The following is a 20,126-nucleotide window of genomic DNA, read 5'->3' as shown; positions in this document are numbered from 1 at the left end:
GTCCTGTGTCGTTCCTCCACGAAGAGGGGGAGCGACAATAAACTTACTTTCTGCTTTTAGGCAACTAGTGAGAAGGAAGAGAGAACCTTTCTTGTATCTTTTTCTGGTCAGATGCCTTGAAGTCAAATTTTTTTTTTTACCCAAAACCTTTTATGTAAGGTATACAAACTTCATGCATTTCATAAATACATTTTCAGGAATGTTGTGATCCTTCCCATCCCACCTACCCTCCACCCATTGTCCCACCCTTCCTAAAACCTCTCCTATTCCCATTATTATTTTTTGCTAAGATATATTTTTCAATTAACTTTTTACATATAAGATTAACTCTATACTAAGAGTTCAACAAATAGTATGAAAAAAAAAAAAACAACTGTTCCTCAACAGTCTAGACAAGGGCTGTACAAAGTCATTGTATCTCAAAGTGTCAATTTCACTTCTACAGTATAATGTTTTCCAGTTGCATACATTTTCTTGAAACCAACAGGATTTCTTTTTTTTTTTTTACCACTGTATAGTATTCCATGGTGTACATAGACCAAAATTTCTTTATCCAGTCTTCAATTGGAGGACATTTGGGTTGATTCCTTTTTTTTTTTTTTTTTTTTTTTTGGCCAGGCAGAGTGGACAGTGAGAGAGATACAGAGAGAAAGGTCTTCCTTTTGCTGTTGGTTCACCCTCCAATGGCGCACTGCGGCTGAAGCACCGCGCTGATCCGAAGGCAGGAGCCAGGTGCTTCTCCTGGTCTCCCATGGGGTGCAGGGTCCAAGCACTTGGGCCATCCTCCACTTCACTCCCTGGCCACAGCAGAGAGCTGGCCTGGAAGAGGGGCAACCGGGACAGAATCCGGTGCCCCGACCAGGACTAGAACCCGGTATGCCGGCGCCGCAGGGTGCTTGTGTTTCCTTATGAATTTCAGCATCTCTTTTTTCTATATCTGGGAAGAATGCCCTTGGAATTTTGATTGGTATCTCATTGACTTTGTAAATTGCTTTCTGTAGTATAGATGTTTTTGAGATGTTATTGAGCCGCAGTGCCAGGGTTGATTCCTTATCTTAGCTATTATGAATTGAGCTGCAGTAAACATGGAAGTGCAGATACCTCTTTCATATGCTGATTTCATTTCCCTTGGGTAAATTCCCAGGCGTGGAATGGCTGAGTCATATTGTAGGTCTATATTCAAGTTTCCAAGATAGCTCCATACTGTCTTCCACAGTGGCTGTACCAGTTTACATTCCCACCAATGGTGGATTAGGGTACCTTTTCCCCCATATCTTCTCCAGTATTTGTTGTTTGTTGGTTGCTGTATGAAAGCCATTCTAATGGGAGTAAGGTGATACTTCATTGTGGTTTTGATTTGCATTTCCCTGTTGGCTAGCAATCCTGAGCATTTTTTCATGTGTCGGCCATTTGGATTTCCTCTTTTGAAATATACCTGTTTAAGTCCTTTGCCCATTTAACTGGGTCCTTTGTTTTGTTGTTGTTGAGTTTGAGCTCTTTATATATTCTGGAAATTAATCCTTTATCAGTAGCATACTGTGTAAATAATTTCTCCCATTCTGTCCATTGCCTCTTCACATTGCTGAGTGTTTCATTTGTAGTACAGAAGATTCTCAATTTGATGTAATCCCATTTGTCAATTTTGGCTTTGCCTGTGCCTCTGGGGTCTTTTCCAAGAAGTCTTTGCCTATGCCAATGACTTGGAGGTTTTCTGCAGTGTTTTCTAATAATTGGATGCTATCACATCAATTTAGATCTTTGTTCCATTTTAAGTGGAGTTTTGTGTAAGGTATAAGGTGGGGGTCTTGCTTCATACTTCTGCATACAGAAATCCAGTTTTCCCAGCACCATTTGTTGAAGAGACTGTCCTTTTCTCCATGAATTGATTTTAACTCCTTTGCAAAGATATGTTGGTTGCAGTTGTATGGCTTGATTTCTGGCATTTCTGCTCTGTTCCATTGGTCTACCCATCTGATTTTTGGGTTTTTTTTGGTTTTTGTTTTTGTTTTTGTTTTTGGTATTTTTGTGCCAATGCCAGACTGTTTTGATTATAACTGCCTTGTATTATGTCTTCACATCTGGTATTGTGATGCCTCTGGCTTCCTTTTTCTTGTACAAGATTTCTGTATTATTCAGGGTGCTTGTGTTTCCTTTTGACTTTCAGCATCTCTTTTTTCTATATCTGGGAAGAATGCCCTTGGAATTTTGATTGGTATCTCATTGACTTTGTAAATTGCTTTCTGTAGTATAGATGTTTTTGATGATATTGATTCTGCCAATCCATGAATATAGAAGGTTTTTCATTTTTTGTTTCTTTATTTATTTAATGTTTTGTAATTCTCGTTGTAGAGATCTTTTATGTCCTTGGTTAAATTTATTCCAAGGTATTTAATTTTTTGCCACTATTGTCAATGGATTTGATGTTAGAAGTTCTTTCTCAGCATTTGCATTCTCTGTGTATACAGCTTCTCATCAGAAACCCTACAGGCTAAGAGAGAATGGTAAGATATATTTCAAGTCTTAAGAGAAAAAAAAACTGTCAACCCAGAATACTGTATCTGCAAAGCACTCATTTATGAATGAAGGTAAAATAGAGACTTCCAGTGGCTGGTGCTGTGGTGTAGTAGGCTAAGACTCTGCCTGTAGTGCTGGCATGCAATATGGTCTTCGGTTTGAGTCCCGGCTGCTCCTCTCCAATCCAGCTCCCTGCTAATGGCCTGGGAAAACAGTGGAAATGACCCATGTGCCTGGGCCCCTGCACCTGTGTGGGAGACCTGGAAGAAGCTCCTGGCTCCTGGCTTCTGGCTTCTGGCTTCGGATCGGCTCAGCTCCAGCTGTTGCAGCTACTTGGAGAGTGAACCAACGGATGGAAGACCTATCTCTCTGTCTCTCCCTCTCTGTGTCTGTACCTCTACCTCTCAAATAAAGTCTTTAAAAAAAAAAAAAAAAGACCTTCCATAACAAATTGAATTTGTCACCACTCATCCAGCCTTACAATAGATGCTTATCTCTTCTTATGCTATGTGCAGCTTTCTATGCTACACATAGAAACACAAAAATATGGTCATCACTATGAAAGAAGATGAAGGCAGAAAATATTCCAGTAAAAGGAAACAATATGAATATTAATGGAAAAATGGAAGGGCCAAGTCATTACTTATCAATAGTCACTTTGAATGTAAATGGCCTCCACTCTCCCATTAAGATGCAGACTCACCAATTGGATTAAGAAATACAACCTATCTATTTGCTTCCTACAGGAAACACATCTTGCTATTTAAGATACCTACAGACTGAAAATGAAAAGGATAGAAAAAGACATTCCATGCTAACAGAAACTAAAGAAGAGCCAGTGTAGTCACCCTAATATCAGACAAAATAGACTTTAACATAAAAACTGTTAAAAGAGACAAAGAATGGCACTATGTAATAATTAAAGGATCAGTTCAACAGGAAGATGTAACTATACAAACAATTGTGCACATAATTACAGGGCAACTGGGCATTGAAAAGAAATGTTAATGGATTTAAAGGGAGACATAGACTCCATTACAGGAGTAATGGGGGGTTTCAATACCCCACTTTCAGCAAGGGGCAGATCAACCAGACCAAAAATCATCAAGAAAACAGCAGATTTAGTGGACACTACAGACCAAATGGGCCTAATGGATATCCACAGTACTTTTCATACTACAGTTGTAGAATATACTTTCTTCTCAACAGTGCATGAAACTTTCTCTAGGATAAACCACATGCTAGGCCATAAAGCAAGTCTCAGCAAATTAAAAATAATCGAAATCATAGCACACATCTTCTCTAAGCAGCTGGAAATCAACAACTCAAGGATCTCTAAAACACATGGAGACTGAACAACATACTCCCGAATGAACAGTAGGTCATAGAAGAAATCAAAAAACTCTGGAAACGAAGACAATACAACATATCAAAACGTATGAGATCAGCAAAAGCAGTTTTAAAGGAATGTTTATAGCAGTGGGTACCTACATCAACGAATTGGAAAGGCACCAAATAAATGAGCTATTGATGCATCTCAAGGACCAAGGAAAACAACAGCAAACCAATCCTAAAATTAGTAGGAGAAAAATAATTAAAATTAGAGAAACCAAAAAAAAAAAAAATCAGTAAAATGAGGAGCTGATTTTCTGAGAAAATAAACAAAGCAGACACAACTTTTAAAAGGGAGGGGGAGGGATAAGATCCAAATTAATAATATTAGAGATGAAAAAGAGAAATTACTACACAGAGCTGTATGCCAACAAATCAGGAAACCTAGAAGAAATGAATAAATTCTTGGACACATAAAACCTACCTAAGTTGAGCAGTGAAGATATTTAAACCCAAATAGGGGCCAGTGTTGTAGCACAGCAGGTTAAAGCCCTGGCCTGAAGCGCTGGCATCAAATATGGGCGGCGATTCTAGTCCCGGCTGCTCTTCTTCCCATCCAGCTCTCTGCTATGGCCTGGGAAAGCAGTAGAAGATGGCCCAAGTCCTTGAGCCCCTGCACCCACATGGGAGACCCCGAAGAAGCTCCTGGCTTCGGATCTGCACAGCTCCAGCAGTTGCAGCGATCTGGGGAATGAACCAGTGGATAAAGACCTTTCTCTCTGTCCCTATGTCTCTCTGTAACTCTGTCTTTCAAATAAATAAATATTTTTTTAAAAGAAAACCCAAATAGACCAACAACCAAGATGGAAATTGAATAAGTAATACAGACCCTCCCAACAAAGAAAAGCCCAGGACCAGATGGCTTCACTCACATAGCTACCTATGAATAGAGTTTGCTGGCTCATATAAATAATTCTGTTTTACAGTTTTGAGAAATTATCTGTTTTCTGAAGTGGCTGTACCATTTTACATTCCCACCAGGATTGTATGAGGCTTCTGATTTCTCCACATCCTCACCAATACTTTATTTTTTATCATAATGATCCTACCAGGTGTGAAATTTTATCTCTCTCGTTTGGATTTTCATTTCACTAGTGATTGATTGTGTTAATCATCTTGTCATGTATTTCATAGCCATCCAGAATGTCTTTTTTAGAGAAATATCTACTCAAATCATTTGCATGTGTACTTCTATGCCAAAAACAGCTGGTCTTCCTTATACATTATAGTAAGTTTTGAAATCAAGAAGTGCTAATCCTCCAACAGCAAAAGCAGTTGATTTTTTTTCATTGATTTCTGCGATACTTCCATAGGAATTTTAGGACCAGCTTGCTTCTACAGAATGCCACTAGAGATTATGCTATGGCTTTGTTGAATATGTTGGTCAATCTGAGGAGTATTGCCATCTTAGCCATATTATATCTTTAAATTATGAAAAAAAGATGTGTTTCACTTTTAAATCTTTATGTTGTAACTTATTATACAGATATTTTTAACTTTTAAAAATCTGTTCCTCTCTCTGTATGTTATACTGTTGTAAATGTGATTTTGTGCCAGTCTATAAAAATAAAATTTATTCCTGTATATTGATTTTATATCTGTAACTTTTTGAATTTAATTTTAGTGTAATATTTTTGTGTACAGATTCCTTTGAAATGTATAGAAACAAGATTATGTTGTCTGCACAGAGAGATAGTTTCACTGTTCCTTTCCTGTCTGAATATATTTGAGGGAGGGGATAATAGAGTCTAATTGCTCTGGTTAGAACACTGTAATTACAATCCTGAATAGAAATGTCAGTAACATATATCCTCATCTTATTCCTTATCTTAGAGGAAAAGTTTTTCTTCTCTACCAGTGTGATATTACCTGTGAAGTTTTTGTAAATACCCTTCCTCAAGTTGAGAAAGTCTCCTTCTACTCCTAACTTGTTGTTTTTTTTTTAATTATCAAAGGGTATTGTATTTGGGCAAACACTTTATATATTATGCAGTTTATGTATTTTAGTCATATTCCATCGATATCATAGGTGTTTATAACTAAAGATTTGTCTTTAAAATTTGCTTTTGCTGCATCTTATACCCTATGGTATGTTGTGTGTTCATTTTCTTTTAGTTTATATTAAATTCCTAGGGTGAGAACCCTTTTTTCATTTGGGTATTTGGATAGAGGTTTCTTAAGTGCCATTAGATTCTCAGTCTTTGTCATGTGGGCTCTGTATTTGTTGGGGAAGGAGGATGGGACAGGGCAATTTAAAATTTCACATAGCTTGCTGTCCTTACTGAGATGCAAGTGTTTTCTTGAGTAGACTGCCTAAATGCCTGTAAGTCTTAGGTTGATTTACAGGTTTTTTTGGCTTAATGGAATAACACTACCACCCCTAAGCTCACTTCCAAATCTGAATAAACAAAACAAATTTACTCACTGGAGATCTACAACATTAACAGTATCAAATTTGAAGAAAACCAACCAGCTTTCTGAAGCATGTTTTTGGTGCCGTTTCTCTTATTTGGTTTTTGCTCAATCATCACTTTTTTTGGGGGGTGGGGGTTAGAATCTTCATTTATTGTCTTGAGTCTTTTCTTTTTAAAAAAATATAAAAATAGGTTTTTTTATTTATTTGAGAGGTAGAGTTACAGACATAGAGAGAACAGAGAGAAAGGTCTTTCATCCATTGGTTCACTCCCCTAATGGCTGCAACAGCTGGAGCTGGGCCCATCCAAAGCCAGGAGCTAGGACCTTCTTCCAGGTCTCCCACGCGGGTGCAGGGGCCAAGCACTTGAGCCACCTTCTACTACTTTCCCAGGCCATAAGCAGAATGCTGAATGGAAAGAGCAGCTGGGTCAGGAACTGGTGCCTTAGGCAGAGGTTTAGTATACTACACCACAGCACATATAAAGAGAACAAATTTCATGTGTTCCATAGGTACAGTTCCAAGAAGACAACCACACTTCCCTCCACCCAAACTCTCTTCTTCCTTTCCCTCTCTTCCTTTCTTCAGTTTTTTGCAGACATAATTTTAATCTTTATATGCTCTCTGAGAATTTTCAAAAACATTGAAGACCTAAAATCTTAACAGTCCTTAATGTAGTTTATCTCTTTCTGTTTGTATTTATTTAATCAGCAAGAAGAAAGCAGTGAGCATTGTCTACATTTTGCTTAGAAACTTCCGAGAGAGATCACTCTCTTCATTTTGCAGAGTTTTAATTTTCCCAGTTAGTGCAGGCAGCAGTGTTTTAAAAATTTCTGCCAGTTCTTTCCTCCGGTTTCCAATAACATTTACCTCTTTTTCCTGCTAGTATTCACTCTACAGCCTCAAAGACTGAACAGCTTCTTCATATTACTTTAGGCTTTAATTAATACCATCCTCAAAACCTACCTTCAGTTTAGATCCTTGATCCATTGTGAGTTGACTTTTACATAGATTGTAAGTTAGGGGTCATATTTCAAACTTCTGTATGTGGAAATCCGATTTTCCAGAATGATTTTGGCTTATTTGTCAAAGTTGAGTTGTTTGTAAATGTGTAGATTTTGAAGTTTCTATTCTGTTTCATTGGGCTACATGTCTATTTTTGTGTCAAAACCAGGCTGAGCTGATTATTAACAGCTCTGTCCTGAAATCTGGTTTTATAATGATTCTGGCTTTGTTTTTAATGTTTAAGATTGCTTTGGCTATACAGTTTCTTCGTGTTTCCTAATGTATTTTAGGATTTTTTTTCTAGATTTGTGAAGAATGTTCTTCGTATTTTGATTAGGATCACATTGAATCCATAAATTGCTTTGGGTAGTATGGACTTTTGATGACATTATTTCTTAAAAATCCATGAATATGGAATATTTTTCCACTTATTTGGTGTCTTGTATTTCTTTCATTAATGATTTGTAACTTTCATTGTAGAGATGTTTCATATTCTTGATTAAGTTTATATCAAGTTATTTTAATTTTTTTATAGCTATTTTGAATGGGACTGATTTTATAAGTTCTTTCTCAGCTAGAGGTTTCTTTTTTCCTTTTTTTATAATTACAATGTATTTTATTCTCAAACTGTTGATATTATTAACCTAGAAACCTTTTATAAGGTATACAAACTTCATGCATTTCATATATACAAATTTAGGAACATAGTGATTCTTCCCATCCTACTCTCCCACCTTTCTTCCTCCTCCCTTTCCTATTCTCATTTTTTACAAAGATCTATTTTCACTTAACTTTATAATCAAGATTAACCCACATTAAATAGAGTTCAACAAATAAGCAGACATCTTGGATAAGACCCCAGAAGCACAAGCAATAAAAGCAAAAATAGACAAAGGGGATTACATCAGGCTAAAAGGTTTCTGCATTGTAGAGGAAACAATCAAAGCGAAGAGGCAACTGACAGGTGGGAAAATATATTTGCAAACTGTGCATCCAATAAATGATTAATATCCAGAATATATAAGCAACTCAAAAAACACAACAACAATAAAACAATCCAGATTAAAAAATGAGGAAAGGGTACTAACAGGCATTTTTTTAAAGGATGAAATATAAATGGCCAACAAACACATAAAAAACATTTAGGATCACCAGCCATCAAGGAAATGCAAATAAAAACCACAATGTAGTTTCACCTCATCCCAATTAGGATGCCTATCATCCAAAAATAAAAAAGCATTGGCCGGCGCCGCGGCTCACTAGGCTAATCCTCCGCCTAGCGGCGCCGGCACACCGGGTTCTAGTCCTGGTCGGGGCGCCGGATTCTGTCCCGGTTGCCCCTCTTCCAGGCCAGCCCTCTGCTGTGGCCAGGGAGTGCAGTGGAGGATGGCCCAGGTGCTTGGGCCCTGCACCCCATGGGAGACCAGGAAAAGCACCTGGCTCCTGGCTCCTGCCATCGGATCAGCGCGGTGCGCCGGCCGCAGCGCGCCGGCCGTGGCGGCCATTGGAGGGTGAACCAACGGCAAAGGAAGACCTTTCTCTCTGTCTCTCTCTCTCACTGTCCACTCTGCCTGTCAAAAAAAAAAAAAAAAAAAAAAAACAAAACAAACAAACAAAAAACAAAAACAAACAAAAAAAAAACAAAAAAAAAGCATTAATGATGCTGGTGAGGAAGTGGGGGAAAAGATACACTAATCCATTGTTGTTGGGAATGCAAACTAATACAACCATTATAGAAGATAGTATGGAAATGCCTCAGAAAACTGTAGGTCAACCAGATGACCCAGCTATCTCACTCCTGGGAATATATCAAAAGAAATGAAATCAACATATGAAAGAATTACCTGCCCTCTCATGTTTATGGCTTCACAATTCACAATAGATAACATGGAATCAACCTTGATAGATGCCCATTAACTGATGATTGAATAAAGAAAATGTGGTATATACATGATGGAATATTACTCAGCGATAAAAAAGAAAGAAATCCTGGAATTTGCAGCAAAATGTATGCAATTGGAGATCATTATATTAAGTGAAAAAACTCAGACCTAAATAGACATATATCAAGTTTTCTCTTACAGAGAGTATAGAAATTGTGTAGATGTCATCTCATTTGGCATATAGTTATAAATATTGCTTCAGTGAATCACATCACATAGATGACAATATGCTCTTCCACATTACCAATAAAAAAAAAAAAAGGAAGTGGAGAAGGGGAAATAGGGAGGACTCTTGGGGTATTAACAATTTAAAAAAATATTTATTTGAAAGGCAGAGTTACAGGGTTGGAGAGGCAAAGAGAGATCTTCTGTTTGCTGACTCACTCCCCAAAGGGCTGCAATGGTCAGAGCTGGGCCAGGCCAAAAGCAGGAATTTCATTCTAGTTTTCCACAAAAGGTGCAGGGTCCTAAGAACTTGGGACATCTTCCACTGCTTTTCCCAGGCATGTTAACAGAAAGCCAGATTGGAACTGGATCAGCAGGAACTTGAAACCGTGCCCATCTGGTATGCTGGCGCCATAGGTGGCAGTTTTATTCACTATGCTACAGTGCCAGCCCCACTAGTAATGTTTTGTTCTTAATTTGGATGTTAGTTATGAATGTGATCAGAGGACCAAAAACTCATTTATCTGTACACTTATATGCATTTTCATGGTATATATACTATATTTCAACAAAGTAGTTTTTTAGAAACAACAACAACAACAACAACAAAACCCACTACCTGATTTACAAGCCACATGAGCAGTTTGAGTTTTTATGACAGCAGTATCCCATTAACATGTACCAACATCTGTATTTATTACTGTCTAACAAACTACCTTCAAAATTTAGTAGTAAAACAACAAGCGTTTATTATCTCTCATTCATGTTCTCCAGGTCAGGAATTAGAGGGTGGCTCAGCTGGATGATTTGGTTTCTCATGAGATGGCAGTAAAGGGTTCAGCTGAGGCTCCAGTCATTTGAGATTTGGTTGACCTGAAAGATGTTCTTCTAAGTTCACTCACAGGAAGCTTCAGTCTCTCTCTCTGGGAGCTTACCTCTGTGGCTCTTCATTGTTAAGATTTCCTTCAGAGTGAGTAAAGAGAGAGAGGTGGAGGGACAAATGAGTGAAGAGAAGGGGAGAAGACTGAAAAAAGGGAAAGGGCGATAGGAGGGGAGAGGAGAATAAGAATGAGATGAGATAATATGAAAGCACCAATGTTCAAGCTAAAATATACTAATTCTGGCTGGTGCCATGGCTCACTAGGCTAATCCTCCGCCTGCGGCGCCAGCACTCCCGGTTCTACTCCCAGTCGGGGCAGTCGGGGCACTGTGCTTGGGCTCTGCACCCGCATGGGAGACCAGGAGAAGCTCCTGGCTTTGGATCAGTGCAGTATGTTGGCCACAGCAGCCATTGGGGGGTGAACCAACGTAAAAGGAAGACCTTTCTCTCTGTCTCTTTCACTGTCCACTCTGCCTGTCAAAAAAAAATTAAAAATTAAAAAAAAATGTACTAATTCTTGGAGCCTGCGCTCTGGCATAGCAGGTAAAGCCTCTACCTACAGTGTCAGCATCCCATATGGGCGCCGGTTCTAGTCCCAGCTGCTCCACTTCCTATCCAGCTCTCTGCTATGGCCTGAGAAAGCAGTAGAAGATGGCCCAAGTCCATGGGCCCCTGCACCCACGTGGGAGACCCAAAAGAAGCTCCTGTCTCCTGGCTTCAGATCGATGAAGCTCTGGCTGTTGCAGCCTACTGGGGAGTGAACCAGCAGATGGAAGACTCTCTCTCTATCTTTTTCTCTGTGTAACTCTAACTTTCAAATAAGTAAATAAATCTTTAAGAAAATCTAATTCTTTTATAGCCTTATTTCTAAAGTGACAGAGTTCCACAGTATTTTCACACAGAACACCCATGATACAACATGGAGTGGGCTGCATATAAAATATCAGGATATGCCAGAATCATTGAGGATCATCTAGAAGCTGTCTGCCACAGAGCTTGTTAAACTTTTTAATTAGTTAACTTTTTAAAATGAAGAGATAAGGCAAAATATGTTTGTTTTCTTAGGGGCAGTAAATCCTGTTTGCATATAAACATTCTTTCTTCTAATAAAGTATAGTGTCCGTGGGGAATTTGTTCCAAGACCCCTGCAGATGCCAAAGCAGCATGTGCTTGTCTGACATAAATGGTGTAGTAGTGCATATAATCTATGCACACCCTCATATATACTTTAAATCATCTCTAGATTACTTATACCCAATATATATTATACTGTATGTATTAAGGAATAATGACACAAAGTTCTATACATGTTCAGTACAGATATAATTTTTCAAATATTTTTATCTGTATTTGTGTTGGTAGAATCCATGGATGTACAACCCTTGGATATCGAGGATGACTATATTTTCTACTTGCCCAACCCATGTAAAAATTTGAATTTCCAATCCTTGACCTAGAGTTTAAGTTTTTATTTCCTTTTTTGTAGTTATGGCATTTTATACATGTATTTAGAAGGCTCACTGACTGATAATCAGCTCAGCAGCATTATCCTTGTCTTTCTCTTGCTTTTTAAATTTTTATTTATTTATTTTGGTTAAGTCCTTCAGTCTCACAAATGGACTGTGCAATATGACAGAAAAGGGAAGGAAAAGGAGTACATGAAGAAAGAACAAAGTAGTGCTATCTAATATGCTTTAAACTTAATTTTAAACTGAATCCTAAAATATAGCCCTAATCATATGACATAAACCTAATCATGCATTCATTCCTGTTTTGGCAAATGTAATCATTTTGAATGCATAAAATGATGATGATCTTAGTCAATAAATTATAAGGTAATTAACCAAAGTACATAAAAGTAAAAAAGTAAATGGACATCTCCTTTGGAGAAAGGTAGGGAGGAGCATTCTTAGAAGTCTTCAAAGATTCCTGAAGTAATAAGAAGTGATGTGTGTGTGTGTGTGTGTGTGAGAGAGAGAGAGGGATTCTTATTTTGGCAATGCTATTTAATCTGTTTGAAAAATATCACCTAGGTTTATAAATTATGTTCTTTGTATTTTCTAAGCTGTCATCCTACTTAATAACATACTTATTTGCTATTTTGTAATTTAAATAAAATCTAACTGCTCAATCTGCATCTTTTTGTTTCTCTTGTTACTTCCCCAATATAAAGTATGATAACAGCTAACATTTACTGAACTGTTAGTATGCCAGATAGAGTTAAATATTTTGTCTACAATCAATCCCTACATTTTGTGAGCAAGTCCTATTATGATGTCCCAAGTTCTGTTACTATTTCTCTTTTACCAAATGGAGAAACTCAAATATGGAGAAGATATGTAACTGCCTCAGTTAATAAAGATGGCTAAAATGCCATCATGTAGCTGAGTCTTTACCTCCAGTGCCCCCACACAAAAAATTGGGCCTTTTTCCTGTCAGGTTCTAAATAAAGAACAGAGTCCAACACTGTGGTCTGACATGCTAGCATCCCGTATAGGTGCCGGTTCTAGTCCCGGCTGCTCCTCTTCTGATCAGGCTCTCTGCTGTGGCCTGGGATAGCAGTGGAGGATGGCCCAAGTCCTTGGGCCCCTGCACCCACGTGGGAGACCTGGAAGAAGCTCCTGGCTTCAGATGGGCGCAGCTCCGGCTGTTGCAGCCATCTGGAGAGTGAACCAGCCGATGGAAGACCTCTCTATCTGTCTCTACCTCTCTCTGTAACTCTTTCAAATAAATAAAATAAATCTTTAAGAAAAAAAAAGAACAAAAGTGATGGCTAAAAGATTATCTTATAAACCTAAATTCTCTTCTGTAGGATATTTTTAAGAATACAAAAATTTTTTGTTTTGAAATATAGTATAATGTTCATTAATAATATCTCCAGTGGGTCTGCAATAAAATCCTGTGACCAAATATATTGACATTTCTCCATAAATTACTTAAGTCAGCTTAGGTCATATTTTATCATCAAACATGATGGTGGTTGTGGTGGGGGCTGAGTTTGTTGCCTCTCCTCTTTAAGTAACGTTTTTCAACATTCTTTTCAAGCGTTTTCATTTTATATTCATGAACTTGATAGATGCTGATTGGACAACTTCCCTTTAGATCTCTTAGACAAGTTTCTAAATAATACTGAAACATAAAACTAGGGAGATCAGTCCCATCAATCTCAGTTAACCCTAGATCAGAGCAGGCCCAGTCACATAACACTAGTCTGGGTTAAATTTAGGCATTTAAGAAGCAGAAAACTAGTACATCAAAAGTGGGCCCATGTCTGTGTTGAAGAAATGAGGAGCCTAACCAAGTGTACCTTCTCATCCTTCCCAATTTACCAATTATTGTATCTCTGAAAGGGATTGGGACAAAGCCAGAAATATGTGTAAGAAAGCAGCTACCACTACCTCCAATAACAAAACTCTATCTTTATTATACAGTGTGCTTAAGAATAATCTATCTTTTCAAGAATAATCTATCTTTTCCACACCTCTTCCACACCTTGGTACCTTTTGTATCAAGTTTCTCACAGAATTATTTATCATTATAGTTGTAGGTAGTCAGCATGTTTTGGGATTGAGGATTGTTTAAGATGCTCAGTAATGAAGTTATTGTTTTATAGGATAATCTTAGGAGATGCATGCTAAAATATTAAGTAAAGTATCATAATTCCACAATTTACTTTCAGTGGTTCTAAAGAGTAAAGGAGAGCAAATTGACAAAATAATTCTTAAATCTTGGTGAAGATTATTTGTCATTTTTCTATTCCTTAATTTTTTTGATCACATTTTTTTCTATATAAAAAGTTGAAGAGAAAAATTCTTGATGACATTGAGGCATGAAATGCACACTTGACAGAATTTAAGAATTGAATGGATATATAATAATGATTTAAGATGTTTTCATAAATACTTAATATGTGTACTTAGTATCTATATTAAGTTAAAAATTGGTTACTTAAATATATAATTTATGTTCATACACTGTGTTAACATCTAGTAGAATACATTTGAATGAATATTAAATAACTAAGTAAGTTGTTCTGCCTCTATGTCTAATTGTTTATATCTTAGTTTTGGCAGAGTGTTTATTTCTGAGAAATGATTAAAAGTGCCACAATTTTGTGTGAAAAACTAATTGAACTCACAAGAAGTTTCTATTGCTGAGTCCCAGAAACCTTTTGTTATTTGGACTAATGCTAAAGACTTCTGAAATCATTAATTTGTAATAAAAATACATTTAAATATCAATAATTTGCATTTCCTTGTTTTAAATGATTACTATATTTGTTTCTTCCCTAGATCTCCCTCAGAACTGTGATCCTAACATTCCCCTAGTTGCTCAGGAATTAATGAAAAAGATGATACGTCAGTTTGCAATTGAGTACATTTCAAAAAGTGGTAAAATTCAAGAGAATAGAAATGGTTCAATTGGACCAAGTCTAATATGTAAAAGTATCCACATGAATCAAGCTGAAAACTCCCTTCAGGAAGAACAGGAAGGCCCCTTAGACCTCACTGTGAATCGAATGCAAGAACAAAATACTCAGCAAGGTAAGGGGTTTTTTTATGTGTAATACATAATTTTATGTTTTCATATCCTTAAATATGTATGTACATTTTTATGTTCTTGGGGGAATTTATTTGAAAAGTAATGTTACCTTTAATTTGTTTATGTAATATATGCCAAAGGGAATATAGATTTAGCACTTTTACATTGCATGTTTATAAAAAAGGAAACTTGAGATGCTTTTATCTTTTTTCATAATAAGGTGTATGATGAGAAAGCCCTAACAAGCAAACCAAAAACAAAGGATTCAAGTGAAGAGACATTTAGAAGAAGGGCTTATTTTTACCGTAATAGCTGAGAACATTTTAATAAGTACTTGCTATCCATATATTTTGTGTTTAGGTGAAAAATAGAAAGAAATAGATGAAGTATCTTCCAGTTGTTTATGATGTAACTAGGAAAAGAAAGTTAGTACTTATGATTGATATAATACAATCATGTAATTAACTATATAAAGACAAATTTATTAAGCCTGAATGATGAAGGCCATGATGGACTTAACCTAATAGAGTTGAATTGAAAAAGAACCATCACTTTTCCATAGGAAAGGCAAGAGCCTTTCAAGTTTAGGAAAGATGCCAAATATGTGTTTGTCTGAAGAGGGCAGAATAAGTGGTGTTTGTTATGAGTTAGGAATAGTATTGTCAGTCCTCAAGCCATAAAAAAGCCAACTTTAAATTTGATCCCAAAAGGTAATGTAATTAGTTTAGAACTTTAAAAAATAGAGTAATCAATGTGTAAGGAAAATAATCTTTTTTTTTTTTTTTTTTTTTTTTGACAGGCAGAGTGGACAGTGAGAGAGAGAGACAGAGAGAAAGGTCTTCCTTTGCCGTTGGTTCACCCTCCAATGGCCGCCGCGGCTGGTGCGCTGCGGCTGGCACACCGCGCTGATCCGATGGCAGGAGCCAGGTGCTTATCCTGGTCTCCCATGGGGTGCAGGGCCCAAGGACTTGGGCCATCCTCCACTGCACTCCCTGGCCACAGCAGAGGGCTGGCCTGGAAGAGGGGCAACCGGGACAGAATCCGGCGCCCCGACCGGGACTAGAACCCGTTGTGCCGGCGCCGCAAGGCGGAGGATTAGCCTGTTGAGCCACAGCGCCAGCCGTAGGAAAATAATCTTTTAAATGTATAAGACAGATTAAAATTGAGAGGGACTGAAATAAAGAGGAAAATTCCTGCTTTTGTAATTTTGTGTTACGTGAGTTAATGTGGAAATAGTAAGATGGTAATTAAGTTATACAACAAAAAATGTGAAAGATACTATAAGGCTTAAGGGAAAACTTATTAGTACATAGCATTCTGGAAATGGGAAAGAATGTTTTTAGAAATATTTTTATTTGTTTTTTCATGCTTTGTGTACTCCCTTTTATCTCTACTTCTTTGGAGCAGTTTAGAGTTTGAAAGAGGCTAACACAGGCTTTGGTATATGGCAGATTTATAGTTCAGTTACTGCTTCTTAAGTTATATGAACAAGTCACTTTACCTTTCAGAACATTAATTTCCTCAGTTGCAGTTTGAACATAGTAATAATGAACGTGTTAGAACAACATGAGAATTAAATATAAAGTACTGGCTGGTGTCGTACTGCAAGTTAAACTGTGCTTGGGCCGCGTGCATCCTGTATTGGAGTACTGGTTCAAGTCCTGGCTCCTCCACTTCCAGTCCAACTTCTGCTAATGCATTCTAGGAGGCAAAGCAGTGATGACTCAAGTGCTTGGGTCTCTGCTAACCACTTGGAAGACCTTGATGGAGTTCTAGTTTATTGGCTTTGATCTGGTCCATCCCTGGCTGTTGTAGGCATTTGGGAAGTGAACTAGCAGATGGAAAGTGAGTCTCTCTCTCCCTGTCACTGTGTCTTTCAACTGAAATAAATAAGTAAACATTTAAAAATACATGTAAAGCAGCAAACTCATAAAATATACTGAAACACTAATCTGTCCATATTTTCTACCTTTTGTTCCTTACACCACAAAAGAGAAGACTTATAAGTAATACGATAGTGAACTGTGAATATTTGTATAGTTATTACACTGAAGTAGAGCTGAGGTGTCTCTAAATAAGCCAATGAGTAGAATTAGGATCTCTAGCTAGAAGTTAGAGAAAAACAGATTTCAGATCTATACAAGAAAGAAAATGTCTAAGGATAGAGCATTTCTTAAAATGGAAGGCAGGAAATGATTCCATGATTGCCTCATCATTGGAGATGTTTAGAATAGCCAGAATGACTTTTTTTTATTTTTTGACAGGCAGAGTGGACAGTGAGAGAGAGAGACAGAGAGAAAGGTCTTCCTTTGATGTTGGTTCACCCTCCAATGGCCGCCACGGCCGGCGCACTGCGGCCGGCGCACCGCGCTGATCCGATGGCAGGAGCCAGGTGCTTATCCTGGTCTCCCATGGGGTGCAGGGCCCAAGTACTTGGGCCATCCTCCACTGCACTCCCTGGCCACAGCAGAGAGCTGGCCTGGAAGAGGGGCAACCAGGACAAAATCCAGCGCCCCGACCGGGACTAGAACTCGGTGTGCCAGCGCCGCAAGGCAGAGGATTAGCCTAGTAAGCCACAGCGCCGGCCGCAGAATGACTTTTTAAAACAGATATTTGAAAGAGTTACAGGGAGGGAGAGGCTGGGAGAGATCTTCCAACTACTCCTGAAATGGCCTTAGTGGCTGGGGCTGGGCTGACCAAAGCCAGGAGCCAGGAACTCCTTCTCTCATGTGAGTGGCAGGTACCCAAGCATTTGAACCATCTTCCACTGATTTCCCAGGACACATTAGCAGGGAGCTATATCAGAAGTGCAGCAGCCAGGACTCAAACCAGCACCCAAATAGGATGCTGGCATTGCCAGTGGCAGCTTAACCCACTAGCCACAATACCAGCGCTGAAATAGATGACATTTTAAAAGTAAATAATGCAGTTCCTAGATTCTGTGATTCTGTGAATAGAAAAGAAGTAAAGTATTTAAATTGTTATGATATTCTAGATAACATGCACACATATGTGAGCACCCTCAGATTGGGAAGAATAATGATACTGAATATAAATCTGTTAATAGTATTCTTGATAATTTTGATTTTTAGATGACATTTTGTCATGGTATTTCAGTATTCTTACTTCAGGTATAAATCAGTTAAGGCCGGCGCCACGGCTCAATAGGTTAATCCTCCGCCTTGCGGTGCCGGCTCCCCGGGTTCTAGTCCCGGTTGCCCCTCTTCCAGTCTAGCTCTCTGCTATGTGCCAGGAGTGCAGTGGAGGATGTCCCAAGTACTTGGGCCCTGCACCCACATGGGAGACCAGGAGAAGCACCTGGCTCCTGGCTTCGGATCAGCACGGTACGCCGGCCGCAGCAGCCATTGGAGGTTGAACCAACGGTAAAGGAAGACCTTTCTCTCTGTCTCTCTCACTGTCCACTCTACCTGTCAAAAATAAAATAAAAATAAAAATAAAATAAAAAAATAGAAATAAATTAAGGTGGATTATAGTGTGAAGAGTAAGAGAAAGAATGGTGATAAAGCTAAAGAAATAGATAGAGACCAGATTCTGAGAAAATTAAAATATTACATATTTTGACTTCTCTTGGGGCCTTAGAAAGTTGCCTATTTTCAGCATTGTGTGACAATATCAGGTTTTTCTCTTATAAAACCGTCTCGTTGTAATATAAATTGGCATTTTCTCAAATTTGCCTGCTTAGATACCAAACAATAAAAAAAAAAGAATTGGAGCATCCAACCTTTGCATTTTTGTGTCTGAGCATGCGGGTATGTTTCTATCTGTACCTACAAATGCATTTTATATATTTACTAATCTTTCTACAAATTAACATTTTTGAAGTTGAAGTAAACATGTCAAATAATTTTTAGATGTCCTAATCATGTCGTCTACTTGGCAGTGTCATATAATATATTCTTTGGTGGCATTTCATTAGTAATGATAGAAAGTGTAAGTCCATATTTCATATTCTTTCCTTAAGATATTTAGCTTGATTTTGCTCTTCTTTTTTTTAAAAAAATTTTATTTATTTTACTTGAAAGTCACAGTTACACAGAGAGAGGAGAGGCAGAGAGAGAGAGTGGTCTTCCATCCACTGGTTCACTCCCCAGATGGCCGCAATGGCCGGAGCTGCACTGATCCAAAGCCAGGAGCAAGGAGCCTCCTCTGAATCTCCCACGTGGGTGCAGGGGCCCAAGGACTTGGGCCATCTTCCACTGCTTTTCCAGGCCATAGCAGAGAGCTGGATCAGAAGTGGAGCAGCCGGGACTCAAACCAGCACACATGTGGGGTGCCAGAACCACAGGCAGCAGCTTTACCTGCTACACCTCAGTGCAGGCCACGATTTTGCTCTTTCTTATATGAGTAGTAGCAGTGTCAGTTCTGGCTTTCTGGTTGTGGTTATTTGTTCTTGTATTTTTCATATTATTCTCTAAAATTTCTTAGTATTTAAGCAGTTCATTTTGTGAGGTACTTTATTACAGTTTGATAACAATCTGTAAATCGAAAATATGTCTTGTTCCGTATTTTAGTGCTATAACAGAATACCTGACAATAGGTAATTTATAAAGAACAGAGACTTATTTCTTACAGTTTTAAAGGCCAGGAAGTACAAGATTGAGAGATTTGTGTCTGGTAAGAGCCATCTGACTGTATCATCCCATGGTGAAAGACAGAAGAGCAAGAGAACATGCATGAGAGAGAAGAGAAGGGTTGAGAGAGAGAGAGAAAAGAAGGATTGAACTCATCCTTTTATCAGGACTTACTCCTGAGATAACTAATCAACTCTCAAACTAATGGCATTAATCTATGAGGACTCTGTTTTCATGACCCAGTAAAGTCCTACCTCTCAACGTTGTTGCATTGAGGACTAAGTTTCCAACTCATATACATTGTAGAAACATTCAAACCTAAAAAACCATAAAAATATAGATAATTGTGGAGAGTCTAACTCAAAAATTTGTGAAATTATGAATTCCAAATAGTTATCCAGGTAACCTTCTATAACTTTAAGGCAACAGATAATTCTTATATAGACTATCTCAATGAATAGGGAGAAATGTTGGTATAATCTACATAATAAAAACAAAGAAAGGAAAATTACAACTTAAAACCTACATGTGAAAATCCTAAATAAGTTTCAACAGTTGAATACAGTGCAGGGTTTTTTTTAAGATGTATTTATTTATTTGAAAGCCAGAGTTACACAGAGAGAGGACAGACAGAGAAAGAGAAAGAGAGGTCCTCCATCCACTGGTCCACCCCACAACTG

At 38.0% G+C, this 20,126-nt stretch overlaps 1 protein-coding gene across 1 annotated transcript in view; it reads left to right on the top strand.

The window, feature by feature from the left end:
• Positions 1 to 20,126, top strand: part of LCORL (ligand dependent nuclear receptor corepressor like) — a 194,291-nt gene that overhangs the window by 142,765 nt on the left and 31,400 nt on the right. The window contains 1 exon segment of the mRNA XM_070068064.2: positions 14,605 to 14,856. Within this exon segment, the coding sequence (XP_069924165.2) occupies positions 14,605 to 14,856 (252 nt within the window).

Source organism: Oryctolagus cuniculus, chromosome 2 (genome assembly GCF_051225735.1).
Source record: "Oryctolagus cuniculus isolate XC-2025 breed Fujian yellow rabbit chromosome 2, ASM5122573v1, whole genome shotgun sequence".
Lineage (NCBI taxonomy): Eukaryota > Metazoa > Chordata > Mammalia > Lagomorpha > Leporidae > Oryctolagus > Oryctolagus cuniculus.
This window is presented reverse-complemented; position numbering and strand designations above follow the sequence as displayed.